The following is a 14,896-nucleotide window of genomic DNA, read 5'->3' as shown; positions in this document are numbered from 1 at the left end:
GCCGCCGCCGCCGCCGCCGCCGCCGCCGCGTCCCCGGCGGGCCGCGGGGGCCGCCGCGAAGCCCAGCCCGCCCGCGCTGCCGCTGGCCGTGGCGGCCGTGGCGGGGTAGCTGTTGGCGTTGGTGAAGAAGGGGCCCGAGCCGGGCTGGGCAGCGGCGGCGGCCGAGCCGGAGGTGGCCGGCGGCGGCCCGCCCTCCTGGCCCCCCGAGCCGCTCAGCGCCACGGCCGGCTGCGAGCCGGGCGCCAGGGAGGCCGCCACGCTGTTGACGGGCAGCAGGGTGATGTTGCCGTTGAGGGCCACGGGCACGTTGGCCACGTACTGGGCCTGGCCGGCCAGGACGTTGTTGGCCAGGCCCTGCAGGGGCACGGCCTGCTGCAGGAGGTTGGGCATGGCGGCGATGATGTTGCCCCCGCTGCCCCGGTTGGTGATGATCTGCTGGTTGGCCCCGGGGAGGATCTGGATGTGGCCCCCGGCCCCGTCCGGGGCCACCGGGGCGCCCGCCGCCGTGGCCGCCAGCTGCAGCTGCTGCCCGTCCACCGTCTGGAACTGGGGGATCACCTGGTACTGGATGTTGGGCATCACCCCGGGCAGGCCCGCCAGCACCGGCTGGCCGGGGCCCTGGGCCGCCGCCGCCGCCGTGGTGGCCACCACGTACTGGCCGCCCGCCAGCGGCCGCGCCTTGGGGGACGGGTCCCCGGCCCCGCCGGCCGCCGGCTCCTTGGCGGGGGCCGCGGCCGAGACGATCTGCCAGCCGTTGGAGCCCTGCGCCAGCTGGGCGGCCGCCGCCAGGTCCAGCTCGCCCGCGGTGCCCGCCGCCTGGCCGGAGGAGCCCTGCGAGGCGTTGCTGTTGTCGTTGGGCGACTCGATGCGGCTGCAGGTGGCCGCCAGCAAGGCCAGGGGGCTCGGCTGCGAATCCTGCTCGGAGACACGACGGGGCGGGGGGGGGGGGGGGGGGGGGGGGCGGGGGGTCACAGCCAGCTCGGAGTCACAACAGTAACACCACCAGCGTGGCTCGGCGGGTTCAAATCCCAGCTCTGCCTATTATCGGCTGGGTGACTTTGGGCGAGCCGCTTCACTTCTCTGGGCCTCAGTTCCCTCATCTGGAAAATGGGGGTGAAGGCTGGGAGCCCCCCACCCCCGGTGGGACAACCTGATCACCTTGCAACCTCCCCGGCGCTTAAAACAGTGCTTTGCACATAGTAAGCGCTTAATAAATGCCATTATTATTTAAGCGCTCACCATTCTTCTAGACTGTGAGCCCGCTGTTGGGTAATGTAATAATAATAATAATGCTGGTATTTGTTAAGCGCTTACTATGTGCAACGCACTGAGATGCAAGGTGATCAGGTTGTCCCCCGTGGGGCTCCCGGTCTTCATCCCCATCTTCCGGATGAGGGAACTGAGGCCCAGAGGAGCGACGTGACTGGCCCAAAGTCACCCAGCTGACAAGTGGCGGAGTCGGGATTTGAACCCGTGGCCTCTGCCTCCAAAGACCGGGCTCTTTCCACTGAGCCACGCCGCTTGGTTGTCCCCCGTGGGGCTCACAATCTTCATCCCCATTTTCCGGATGAGGGAACTGAGGCCCAGAGAAGCGAAGTGACTGGCCCAAAGTCACCCAGCTGACAAGTGGCGGAGCCGGGATTTGAACCTGTGACCTCTGACTCCAAAGCCCGGGCTCTTTCCACTGAGCTACACTGTAGGGACCAAGCGCTTAGTACAGTGCTCTGCACACAGTAAGCGCTCAATAAATACAATTGAATGAATGAATGAATGACCGTCTCTAGATGTTGCCAACTTGGACTTCCCAAGCGCTTAGTACAGTGCTCTGCACACAGCAAGCGCTCAATAAATTCGACTGTGAGCCCCACGTGGGACAACCCGATCACCTTGGATTCCCCCCCAGCGCTTAGAACAGTGCTTTGCACATAGTAAGCGCTTAATAAATACCATCATTATTATTCTCTGGGCCTCAGTTACCCCATCTGGAAAATGGGGATTAAGACTGTGAGCCCCCCGTGGGACAACCTGATAACCTTGTAACCTCCCCAGCGCTTAGAACAGTGCTTTGCACATAGTAAGCGCTTAATAAATGCCATCATCATTATTATTATTATTCTGATTAACGTGTAACTCCCCCGGCACTTAGTACAGTGCTTTGCACGTAGTAAGCGCTTAATAAATGCCATCATTATTATTATGATGATTATTATGATTAACTTGTAACTCCCCCAGCGCTTAGTACAGTGCTTAGCACATAGTAAGCATGGACTGTGTCCAACCTGATTAACTTCCATCTGCCCTGGCACTTAGTACAGTGGCTGTCACAGAGTAAGCGCCCAACAAGTACCATTATTATGACGATTACCTTGTTATCTCCCCCAGTGCTTAGTACAATGCCTGGCACATAGTAAGCACTTAAATACCACAATTCCTACTATTCTTATGATTAACCTATAATTCCCCCAGTTCCAAATACAGTGACTGGCCCACGGTAAGTGCTTACCAAATACCACAATTATTATGATTATTATCTTGTATCTCCCTTGGTGTTTAGTACAGTGCCTGGCACACAGTAAGTGCTTAACAAATAGCACAGTTATTACTAATCTAATAATTAACCTGTAATTCCCTCGGTTCCAAATCCAGTGGCTGGCCCATAGTAAGTACTTACCAAATACCACAATGATTATGATTATTATCTTGTATCTCTCTCGGCGCTTAGTACAGTGCCTGGCACACAGAAAGCGCTTAACAAATACCACAATTCCTACTATTATGACTTGTATTTCCAAAGCACTTAGTACAGTGCTCTGCACACAGTAAGCGCTCAATAAATACGACTGAATGAATGATTAACCTTTAATTCCCCCAATTCCGGGTATAGAGGCTGGCCATAGTAAGTACTTACCAAATACCACAATTATTATTACGATTATTATCTTGTATCTCCCTCGGCGCTTAGTACAGCGCCTGGCACCCAGTAAGCACTTAGCAAATACCACAATTATTACTAATCTAATGATTAGCCTGTAATTCCCCCAGTTCCAAGTCCAGTGGCTGGCCCATAGTAAGTACTGACCAAATACCACAATTATTATTACGATTATTATCTTGTATCTCCCTCGGCGCTTAGTACAGCGCCTGGCACCCAGTAAGCACTTAGCAAATACCACAATTATTACTAATCTAATGATTAGCCTGTAATTCCCCCAGTTCCAAGTCCAGTGGCTGGCCCATAGTAAGTACTGACCAAATACCACAATTATTATTACAATTATTATCTTGTATCTCCCTCGGCGCTTAGTACAGTGCCTGGCACCCAGTAGGCGCTTAACAAATACCACAATTATTACTAATCTAATGATTAACCTGTAATTCCCCCAGTTCCAAGTCCAGTGGCTGGCCCATAGTAAGTACTGACCAAATACCACAATGATTATGATTATTATCTTGTACCTCCCTCGGCGCTTAGTAAAGTGCCTGGCACACAGTAAGCGCTTAACAAATACCACAATTATTACTAATCTAATGATCAACCTGTAATTCCCCCAGTTCCAAGTCCAGTGGCTGGCCCATAGTAAGTACTGACCAAATACCACAATGATTATGTGATTATTATCTTGTATCTCTCTCGGCGCTTAGTACAGTGCCTGGCACCCAGTAAGCGCTTAACAAATACCACAATTATTACTAATCTAATGATCAACCTGTAATTCCCCCAGTTCCAAGTCCAGTGGCTGGCCCATAGTAAGTACTGACCAAATACCACAATGATTATGATTATTATCTTGTATCTCCCTCGGCGCTTAGTACAGTGCCTGGCACCCAGTAAGCGCTTAACAAATACCACAATTCCTACTACCCTTATGATGACCCCGTTACCGCCCCCCCCCCCCCCCCCCCCCCCCCAGTTCCAAGTCCAGTGGCTGGCCCATAGTAAGCACTTCATTCATTCATTCAATCGCATTTCTTGAGCGCTTCCTGTTCATTCATTCAATCGCATTTATTGAGCGCTTCCTGTTCATTCATTCATTCATTCAATCACATTTATTGAGCGCTTCCTGTTCATTCATTCATTCATTCGCATTTATTGAGCACTTCCTGTTCATTCATTCATTCAATCGCATTTATTGAGCGCTTCCTGTTCATTCATTCATTCATTCATTCAATCACATTTATCAAGCACTTCCTGTTCATTCATTCATTCATTCAATCGCATTTATTGAGCGCTTCCTGTTCATGCATTCATTCATTCATTCAATCGCATTTATTGAGCGCGTCCTGTTCATTCATTCATTCATTCAATCGCATTTATTGAGTGCTTCCTGTTCATTCATTCATTCAATCGCATTTATTGAGCGCTTCCTGTTCATTCATTCACTCATTCAATAGCATTTATTGAGCGCTTCCTGTTCATTCATTCATTCATTCAATCACATTTATCAAGCGCTTCCTGTTCATTCATTCATTCATTCAATCGCATTTATTGAGCACTTCCTGTTCATTCATTCATTCATTCCTTAATCGCATTTATTGAGCGCTTCCTGTTCATTCATTCATTCCTTCAATCGCATTTATTGAGCGCTTCCTGTTCATTCATTCATTCATTCAATCGCATTTATTGAGCGCTTCCTGTTCATTCATTCATTCATTCAATCGCATTTCTTCATCATCAATCGTATTTCTTGAGCGCTTACTCTGTGCAGAGCACCGTACTAAGCGCTTGGAAGGTACAGGTTGGCAACAGGTTGTGGGGTAAGCGCATTTATTGCGCGCTTCCTGTGCGCAGAGCACTGTACTGAGCGCTTGGAAGGTACAGGCTGGCAACATACGGTACTTCCCAAGTACCGCGGTGACTACCATCTCGTATCTCCCTCGGCGCTCAGGGAGATAGCAGTCCGGTGCTCGGCACACAGTAGGCGCTCAATAAATACGACCGGATGAATGGATCGGACACCATTTAAAAAGTGAAAAAGCAAAATTCCCGGGGGGTCCAGGGTCCCAGAGCGATTCCGGGGGCTCACCTGGCCGCTTCCTCCTCCTCCTCCTCCGCTTCCTCCTCCTCCTCCTCCGGCTCCTGCTCCTCCGCTACTGCTCCCGGTGCTCCCCGGACTGCCGCTCTGGGCCTGGGAGAAGCCGGCATTCCCGTCCCCGTTGCCGCCGTTCCCGACTCCCTTCTCGATCTTCACCACGGCAGTCATCTCCTCCAAGGAGTGGCTTTGGTCTGGGGGACGGTCAATCAATCAATCAATCAATCCATCGTATTTATTGGGCGCTTACTGGGGGCAGAGCACTGTACTAAGCGCTTGGGAAGTCCCAAGTTGGCAACATCTAGAGACGGTCCCTACCCAACGGCGGGCTCACGGTCTAGAGATGAAGGGACGGCGCTTACTATGTGCCAACTATTGTGCTACCGATAATAATCTATTGAGCGCTTACTGCGTGCAGAGCAATCAATCAATCGTGTTTACTGAGCACTTACTTTGTGCAGAGCACTGTACTAAGCGCCTGGGAAGTACAACTTGGCAACATAATCACGATGACGGTGTGGGGTAAGCGCTCACTACGTGCCCGGCACTGTGCTAAGCGCCGGGGGAGACACAAGCTGATCAGGTTGTCCCCCGTGGGGCTCACAGTCTTCATCCCCATTTGACAGAGGAGGTCACTGAGGCCCGGGGAATAATGATGGCGTTTATTAAGCGCTTACTATGTGCAAAGCACTGTTCTAAGCGCTGGGGAGGTTACAGGGTGATCAGGTTGTCCCGCAGGGGGGCTCACAGTCTTCATCCCCATTTTACAGATGAGGGAACTGAGGCCCAGAGGAGTTAAGTGACTTGCCCAAAGTCAATCAATCAATCAATCATATTTATTGAGCACTTACTGTGTGCAGAGCACTGTACTAAGCGCTTAAGTCACCCAGCTGACAGTTGGCGGAGCATGGATTTGAACCCACGACCTCTGATTCCCAAGCCCGGGCTCTTTCCGCTGAGCCACGCTGCTTCTCAATAATAATAATAATAATAAGGATAATTATGGCATTTAAGCGCTTACTGTTCTAAGCTGATCGGGTTGTCCCACGTGGGGCTCCCAGTCTTCATCCCCATTTTACGGATGAGGGAACTGAGGCCCAGAGAAGTCAAGTGACTTGCCCACAGTCACACAGCTGACAATTGGCAGAGCCAGAATTCGAACCCATGACCTCTGACTCCAAAGCCCGGGCTCTTTCCGCTGAGTCACGTAAGCGGCGTGTGTGGGACAACCTGATCACCTTGTATCCCCCCCAGTGCTTAGAACAGTGCTCTGCACATAGTAAGTGCTTAACAAATGCCATTATTATTATTATTCTCTGAGCCTCAGTTTCCTCATCTGTAAAATGGGGATGAAGACCATGAGCCCCATGTGGGACAACCTGATCACCTTGTATCCCCCCAGCGCTTAGAACAGTGCTTGGCACATAGTAAGCGCTTAACAAATGCCATTATTATTATTGTTATTATTATTATTATTATTATTATTATTATTATTATTATTATTATTATTCTCTGAGCCTCAGTCCCCTCATCTGTAAAACGGGGATGAAGACCGTGAGCCCCACCTGGGACAACCTCATCACCTTGTATCCCCCCCAGAGCTTAGAACAGTGCTTGGCACATAGTAAGCACTTAACAAATGCTATTATCATTATTATTATTATTATTCTCTGAGCCTCAGTCCCCTCATCTGTAAAACGGGGATGAAGACCGTGAGCCCCACCTGGGACAACCTCATCACCTTGTATCCCCCCCCAGCGCTTAGAACAGTGCTTGGCACATAGTAAGCACTTAACAAATGCTATTATCATAATTATTATTATTATTATTATTCTCTGAGCCTCAGTCCCCTCATCTGTAAAACGGGGATGAAGACCGTGAGCCCCACCTGGGACAACCTCATCACCTTGTATCCCCCCCAGCGCTTAGAACAGTGCTTGGCACATAGTAAGCACTTAACAAATGCTATTATCATTATTATTATTATTATTATTCTCTGAGCCTCAGTCCCCTCATCTGTAAAACGGGGATGAAGACCGTGAGCCCCACCTGGGACAACCTCATCACCTTGTATCCCCCCCAGCGCTTAGAACAGTGCTTGGCACATAGTAAGCACTTAACAAATGCTATTATCATAATTATTATTATTATTATTATTCTCTGAGCCTCAGTCCCCTCATCTGTAAAACGGGGATGAAGACCGTGAGCCCCACGTGGGACAACCTCATCACCTTGTATCCCCCCAGCGCTTAGAACAGTGCTTGGCACATAGTAAGCGCTTAACAAATGCTATTATCATTATTATTATTATTATTATTATTATTATTATTATTATTATTATTATTCTCTGAGCCTCAGTCCCCTCATCTGTAAAACGGGGATGAAGACCGTGAGCCCCATGTGGGACAACTTGATCACCTTGTATCCCCCCAGCGCTTAGAACAGTGCTTGGCACATAGTAAGCGCTTAACAAATGCCATTGTTATTATTATTATTATAATTAATTAATAATAATATTATTAATAATAATAATAATAATAGCAGCAGTATTTATTAAGCGCTTCCTGTGTGTGCAGCACTGTGCTAAGCACCGGGAGAGAACACCCAGGTGGGAATTAGAGCCGGTCCCTGTACCTCGGGGCAGGGGGGGGAGATTCCCAGATGAGAATGGGACAAGGGACCGGAGCTGGGACGCCTGAGGAATGATTCGTTCCTTCCATCCTATCTATTGAGCGCTTACTGTGGGCAGAACACTGTACTAAGCGCTTGGAAAGAACAATTCGGCAACAGACAGAGAACGGTCCCTACCCAACAACGGGCACTGGAGAAGCAGTGAGGCCTAGCGGATAATAATAATAATAATAATGGCATTTATTAAGCGCTTACTATGTGCAAAGCTCTGCTCTAAGCGCTGGGGAAGATTACAAGGTGATCAGGTTGTCCCACGGGGGGCTCACAGTCTTCATCCCCATTCTACAGATGAGGTCACTGAGGCTCAGAGAAGTTAAATGACTTGCCCAAGGTCACACGGCAGACACGTGGTGGAGCCGGGATTCAGCTCGGGCCCCGGAGTCAGGCGGTCACGGGCTCTAATTCAGTCACTCATTCGATCGTATTTATTGAGCGCTGTGTGCAGAGCACTGTACTAAGCGCTTGGGAACATACAGAGACGGCCCCCACCCAACAGCGGGCTCACAGTCTAGAAGGGGGGGACGGACAATAAAACAAAACAGATTAACAAAATAAAATAAATAGAATAGTAAACATCCCGGCTCTGCCACTTGCCAATCGATCAATCGTATTTATTGAGCGCTTACTGTGTGCACTGGACTAAGCGCTTGGGAAGTCCAAGTTGGCAACATATAGAGACGGTCCCTACCCAACAGCGGGCTTGTCTGCTGTGTGGCCTTGGGCGAGTCACTTCCCTGGGCCTCAGCGACCTCATCTGGGAAATGGGGATGGAGACTGTGAGCTCCATATGGGATGGGGACTGTGTCATTCATTCATTCAATCGTATTTATTGAGCGCCTACTGTGTGCAGAGCACTGTACTAAGCGCTTGGGAAGTACAAGTTGGCGGTCCCGACCCAACGGTGGGCTCACAGTTATTCAATTGTCTTTATTGAGCGTTTACTGTGTGCACGGCACTGTACTAAGCGCTTGGGAAGTACAAGTTGGCAACATCTAGAGACGGTCCCTACCCACCCCGGCGCTTAGCGCAGTGCCCGGTACATAGTAAGCGCTTAACAAATACCGTTTATAGCAAAACAACATAAAAAAAGATGGGGGGACGGTGTTGGAGTCAGGAACACCCGTCATCATCATCATCATCAATCGTATTTATTGAGCGCTTACTATGTGCAGAGCACTGTACTAAGCTGTTATGACCTTGGATGAGTCATTGTACTTAATAATGATGGCATTTATTAAGCGCCGACTACGTGCCAAGCACTGTTCTAGGCACTGGGGAGGTTACAAGGTGATCAGGTTGTTCCCCGGGGGGCCTCCCACTCTTCATCCCCATTTTCCAGATGAGGGAACTGAGGCCCAGAGAAGTGAAGTGACTTGCCCAAAGTCACCCAGCCGACAAGTGGCGGAGGCGGGATTTGAACCCACGGCCTCGGACTCCAAAGCCCGGGCTCTTTCCACTGAGCCACGCTGCTTCTCTCCGCCTCAGTTCCCACCTCTTTAAAATGGGCAAGGACTGTGATCAACCTAGCTTGAACCCGCCCGAGTGCTTAGTAATTAATTAATTAGTGATGGCATGTATTAAGTGCTTACTATGTGCAAAGCACTGTTCTAGGCGCTGGGGAGGTTACAAGGTGATCAGGTTGTTCCCCGGGGGGGGGCTCCCAGTCTTCATCCCCATTTTCCAGATGAGGGAACTGAGGCCCAGAGAAGTGAAGTGACTTGCCCAAAGTCACCCAGCCGACAAGTGGCGGGGCCGGGATTTGAACCCACGGCCTCTGACTCCAAAGCCCGGGCTCTTTCCACTGAGCCACGCTGCTTCTCTCCGCCTCAGTTCCCACCTCCTTAAAATGGGCAAGGACTGGGATCAACCTAGCATGAACCGCCCGAGTGCTTAGTAATTAATTAATCAGTGATGGCACGTATTAAGCGCTTACTATGTGCAAAGCACTGTTCTAAGCGCTGGGGAGGTTACCAGGTGATCAGGTTGTCCCTTAGTACAGTGCCTGGCACATGGTAAGAGCTTAACAAATATCCCTAAAAAAAAAAAAAAGATGGGGGGGAGTGTAGGAGACGCACGGAAGGAGGGGAAAGGGCGTCATGGGTTCAAATCCCGGCTCCGCCACTTGTCAGCTGTGTGACTTTGGGCAAGTCACTTCACTTCTCTGGGCCTCAGTGACCTCATCTGGAAAATGGGGATGAAGACCGTGAGCCCCACCGTGGGACAACCTCATCACCTTGTCACCTCCCCGGCGCTTAGAACAGTGGTTTGCACATAGTAAGCGCTTAATAAAAGCTATCATTATTATTATTGTCATTAAAAAGCAGCCTGGGCCAGTGGTTAGCTCCCCGGCCCGGGAGTCGGCAGGCCCCGGGTTCCGATCCCGACTGGGCCGCCTGTCTGCCCTGTGACCTTGGGCGAGTCCCTTGACGTCTCTGTGCCTCAGTTACCTCCTGTTTGGCCGCCCTGCCGGGGACAGGGACTGTCCCCAGCCTGATTACCTCAGGATCCACCCCAGCGCTTGCCACATAATGAGCGCTTCACTAAGCCCATTTAAAAACAAAAAAGGGGGGTGGGGAGGGCGGGGAGTGTAAAAGACACATGGCGGGGGGGGGGGGGGAGGGAGGAGGAGGGAGGGAGGGGTGGAGGGAAGGAAGGAGGAGGAGGGAGAGGAGGAGGGAGAGGAGGAGGGAGAGGAGAGGCAAGGAAGGAGGAGGAGGGAGAGGTGGAGGGATGGAGAAGGAAGGAAGGGAGGACAGGCAGGAGAAGGGAGGGAGAAGAGAGGCAGGAGAGGGGAAGGAGGAGGAGGAGGGAGAATGAGGAGGGAGAGGCAGGAGAAGGGGAGGAGGGGGAGGAGGGAGAAGGAGGGAGAAGGGGAGAAGGAGGAGGGAGAAGGAGGAGGGAGAAGGAGGAGGGAGAGGCAGGAGAAGGTGAGGAGGAGAGAGGAGGAGGGAGGAGGGAGGGAGGAGGAGGAGGAGGGAGGGAGGAGGGGGGAGGAGGAGGGAGGGAGGAGGAGGGAGGAGGAGGAGGGAGAAAGGAGAGGTGGGAGAAGGAGGAGGGAGGAAGAGGGAGAGGAGAGGCAGGAGGAGGGAAGAAGGAAAAGGGAGAAGAGAGGCAGGAGAAGGGAAGGAGGAGGAGGGAGAATGAGGAGGGAGAGGAGAGGCAGGAGAAGGGAGGCAGGAGGAGGGAGAATGAGGAGGGAGAGGAGAGGCAGGAGAAAGGGAGGAGGGAGAGGAGAAGCAGGAGAAGGGGAGAAGGAGGGAGGAGGAGGAGGGAGAAAGGACAGGTGGGAGAAGGGAGGGAGGAGGAGGAGGGAACGAGGAGGAGGGAGAAGAGAGAGGCAGGAGAAGGGGAGGAGGAGGGAGAGGAGAGGCAGGAGAGGGGGGAGGAGGAGGGAGGGGAGGGAGAGGAGGGAGAGGGGAGGGAGGAGGAGGAGGGAGAGGAGAAGCAGGAGGAGGGAGAGGAGAAGCAGGAGGAGGGAGAGGGGAAGGGAAGGGAGGAGGAGGGAAGAGGAGGAGGGAGAAAGGGGAGGCGGGAGAAGGGGAGGAGGTGGGGGAGGGAGAAAGGAGAGGCGGGAGAAGGAAGGAGGAGGAGGGAGAGGGGGGAGAGGCAAGGGAAGGGCGAATGAGGGGGGAGGAGGAGGAGGGAGGAGGGAGGAGGGGAAGGAAGGAGGAGGGAAGGAAAAGGGGGAGGAGGCGGAGGCGGAGAGGGGGAGGGGCGGCGGAGGGGGGGAGGAGGAGGAAGAGGGGAGGAGGGGGCGGGGAAAGGGCGGATTTGGGGGGTTGGGGGCGGATTGGGGGCTGGGAACGGGGCGGGATGCCCCCTCCCCCCCGGGGCGGGCGGCGGGAGGACGGACGGACGGACGGACGGAGGGCGGGAGGACGGAGGACGGGCGGGCGGGAGGACGGACCCTTGCCCTCCTCCTTCCCTCCCCCTGGGCGGGCGCGCCCGGGTCCCGGCCCCCGGCGCCCCCCGCCCGGCGGTGGTGGCGTCCTTACCGCTCATGGTGTCCGCGGGGGGACGAGCTCACCCGGTCCGGCCGCGGGGGGGGCGGGGGCGGCCCGGGACGAGCAAGCGCGCGCCGACGCTGACGAGGCAGGCGAACCCCGACCGGACGGCGGGGGGGTGGGGGGTGGGGGGGGCACTCACACACAGAGACAGGGAGGGAGGGAGGGAGGGACGGACGGGCAGAGACGGGGAGGGAGGGGGGGCGGGCGGGGAGGGAGCGGCGCGCCGTAAGCCCCGCCCTCCCGCCGCCGCCCCGCCCAATGAGGGAGGGGAGCGAGCGGCCCCCGCCGCGGACGGGCGGCCCGGGCGGCCAATCGGGAGGGCGCGCCCGGACGGCCAATGGGCGGCGTGGTCCGGGGAGGGGAGGTGGGAGGGGCGCCAAGGGGGAGCCAATGGGGCGCCGGGCGGGCTCCCCGCGGGGCCCGGATTGGACGCCTCCGGGCAGAGGCGGTGGCGCCGGCCAATCGCGGCCGGGGCCGGGCCCGGGAAGGCGGGGCGCGGAGCGCGCTACGGGCGCGGCCAATCGGGATTCGGGCTGGGCGGCGAGGGCGCGCCCGATTGGCCGGAAGGGCTCGGGGGGGGCGGGGCCGGGGATCGATTGACGGGGGCGGCGTCCAATCGGCGACCGAGAGGGTGGGGGGGGGCCGGAGAGTCGGTGCCTCGTCTCCCCCCCACCCACCCAGGGCGGGGCTCGAAGGCGCGCGAGGGGGCGGCCGCCGCCATGTTGCCTCTCCTCCGAGGGCCCCGGCCCGCCTTCGTGCCGGCCCCTCGGAGGGGAGGGGAGGCCCGGGGAGGCCGGGGGAGGCCGGGGGGAGGCCGGAGGGAGGAGGGCCGAGGGGGTTCCCGCCCCGGCCCCATGCCGCCGGACCCCGAAACCTCCCCTCCGCCGCTCGGGGCCGCCCACACCCCGCCCCGCCCGGACGCCATTTTGTCCCCGCGCGCCCGCCTCTCCCCTCACGGCCTCGCCCCCACAGCCCCCCGGGGCCCGCCTTAAACCGCCCTCCACACCCCGAGAATAATAAAATTAATAACAATATTAATAACAATAATCAATCAATCGTATTTATTGAGCGCTTGCTGTGTGCAGAGCGCTGGACTAAGCGCTTGGGAAGGACAAGTTGGCAACATATAGAGACGGTCCCCTACCCAACAGCGGGCTCCCGGTCTAGAAGGGGGAGACAGGCAACAAAACAAAACATTGATAAAATGAATAGAATAAATATGTACAAATAAAGTAATAAATACATACATACATATATACAGGTGCTGTGGGGAGGGGAAGGAGGTAAGGCGGGGAAGATGGAGAGGGCCACCTCACGGCCTTGCCCCCACAGCCCCCCGGGCCCGCCTTGAATCGCCCTCCACACCCCGATAATAATAAAATTAATAACAATATTAATATTAGTAACAATAGAGAAGAATTCATTCAGTCGTATTTATTGAGCGCTTGCTGTGTGCAGAGCACTGGACTAAGCGCTGGGGAAGGACAAGTTGGCAACATCTAGAGATGGTCCCTACCCAACAGTGGGCTCCCGGTCTAGAAGGGGGAGACAGACAACAAACATAAATAAAATAAATAGAATAAATATGTACAAATAGAGGAATAAATATGTACAAATAGAGGAATAAATACATATATACAGGTGATGTGGGGAGGGGAAGGAGGTAATGCGGGGGGGATGGAGAGGGCCCCCTCACGGCCTCGCCCCCACAGCCCCCCGGGCCCGCCTTGAATCGCCCTCCACACCCCGATAATAATAAAATTAATAACAATATTAATATTAGTAACAATAGAGAAGAATTCATTCAGTCGTATTTATTGAGCGCTTGCTGTGTGCAGAGCACTGGACTAAGCGCTTGGGAAGGACAAGTTGGCAACATCTAGAGACGGTCATTCATTCAATCATTCACTCAATCGTATTTATTGAGCGCTTAGTGTGTGCAGAGCACTGGACTAAGCGCTTGGGAAGGACAAGTTGGCAACATCTAGAGACGGTCATTCATTCAATCATTCACTCAATCGTATTTATTGAGCGCTTAGTGTGTGCACAGCACTGGACTAAGCGCTTGGGAAGGACAAGTGGGCAACATCTAGAGACGGTCATTCATTCAATCATTCACTCAATCGTATTTATTGAGCGCTTAGTGTGTGCACAGCACTGGACTAAGCGCTTGGGAAGGACAAGTTGGCAACATCTAGAGACGGTCATTCATTCAATCAAGCTAGAAGGGGTAGGCAGAGAACAAAACAAAGCATATTAACAAAATAAGTAGAATAAATATGTACAAATAAAATAAATAAGTAGAGTAATAAATACCTACAAACATCATATATACAGGTGCTGTGGGGAGGGGAAGGAGGTAAGGCGGGGGAGATGGAGAAGGCCCCCTCACGACCTTGCCCCCACAGCCCCCCGGGCCCGCCTTGAACTGCCCTCCACACCCCGATAATAATAAAATTAATAACAATATTAATAACAATAATCAATCAATCAATCGTATTTATTGAGCGCTTGCTGTGTGCAGAACACTGGACTAAGCGCTTGGGAAGGACAAGTTGGCAACATAGAGAGACGGTCCCTACCCAACAGTGGGCTCACGGTCTAGAAGGGGGAGACAGATAACAGAACCAAACATAATAAAACAAAATGAATAGAATAAATATGTACAAATAGAGTAATAAATACATATATACAGGTGCTGTGGGGAGGGGAAGGAGGTAAGGCGGGGGGGATGGAGAGGGCCCCCTCACGGCCTCGCCCCCACAATCAATCAATCAATCGTATTTATTGAGCGCTTACTGTGTGCAGAGCACTGGACTAAGCGCTTGGGAAGTCCAAGTGGGCAACATCTAGAGACGGTCATTCATTCAATCATTCACTCAATCGTATTTATTGAGCGCTTACTGTGTGCACAGCACTGGACTAAGCGCTTGGGAAGGACAAGTTGGCAACATCTAGAGCCGGTCCCTACCCAACAGCGGGCTCGCAGTCTAGAAGGGGGAGACAGACAACAAAACAAAACATATTAATAAAATAAAATAAATAGAATAAATATGTATCAGTAAAATAAATACATAAATAGAGTAATAAATCTGCACAAACATATATACATATATATATAGGCCTTCCCAGACTGAGCCCCCTCCTTCCTCTTCCCCTCCTCTCCCT

General features: G+C 53.4%; 1 protein-coding gene across 1 annotated transcript in view; it reads right to left on the bottom strand.

Annotated features, from left to right (window-relative positions):
- The window catches only part of SP1 (Sp1 transcription factor), a 49,722-nt gene extending 37,970 nt beyond the window's left edge, over nt 1-11,752 (bottom strand). Inside the window, 3 exon segments of the mRNA XM_038752848.1 lie at nt 1-915; nt 5,025-5,224; nt 11,717-11,752. Coding sequence (XP_038608776.1) covers nt 1-915; nt 5,025-5,224; nt 11,717-11,723 — 1,122 coding nt within the window. The 5' untranslated portion in view covers nt 11,724-11,752.
- Nucleotides 11,753-14,896: the final 3,144 nt, after the last annotated feature.

This window comes from Tachyglossus aculeatus, chromosome 10, assembly GCF_015852505.1.
Source record: "Tachyglossus aculeatus isolate mTacAcu1 chromosome 10, mTacAcu1.pri, whole genome shotgun sequence".
NCBI lineage: Eukaryota > Metazoa > Chordata > Mammalia > Monotremata > Tachyglossidae > Tachyglossus > Tachyglossus aculeatus.
The sequence above is the reverse complement of the archived record's forward strand: the minus strand, read 5'-3'. Positions and strand labels throughout refer to the sequence as shown.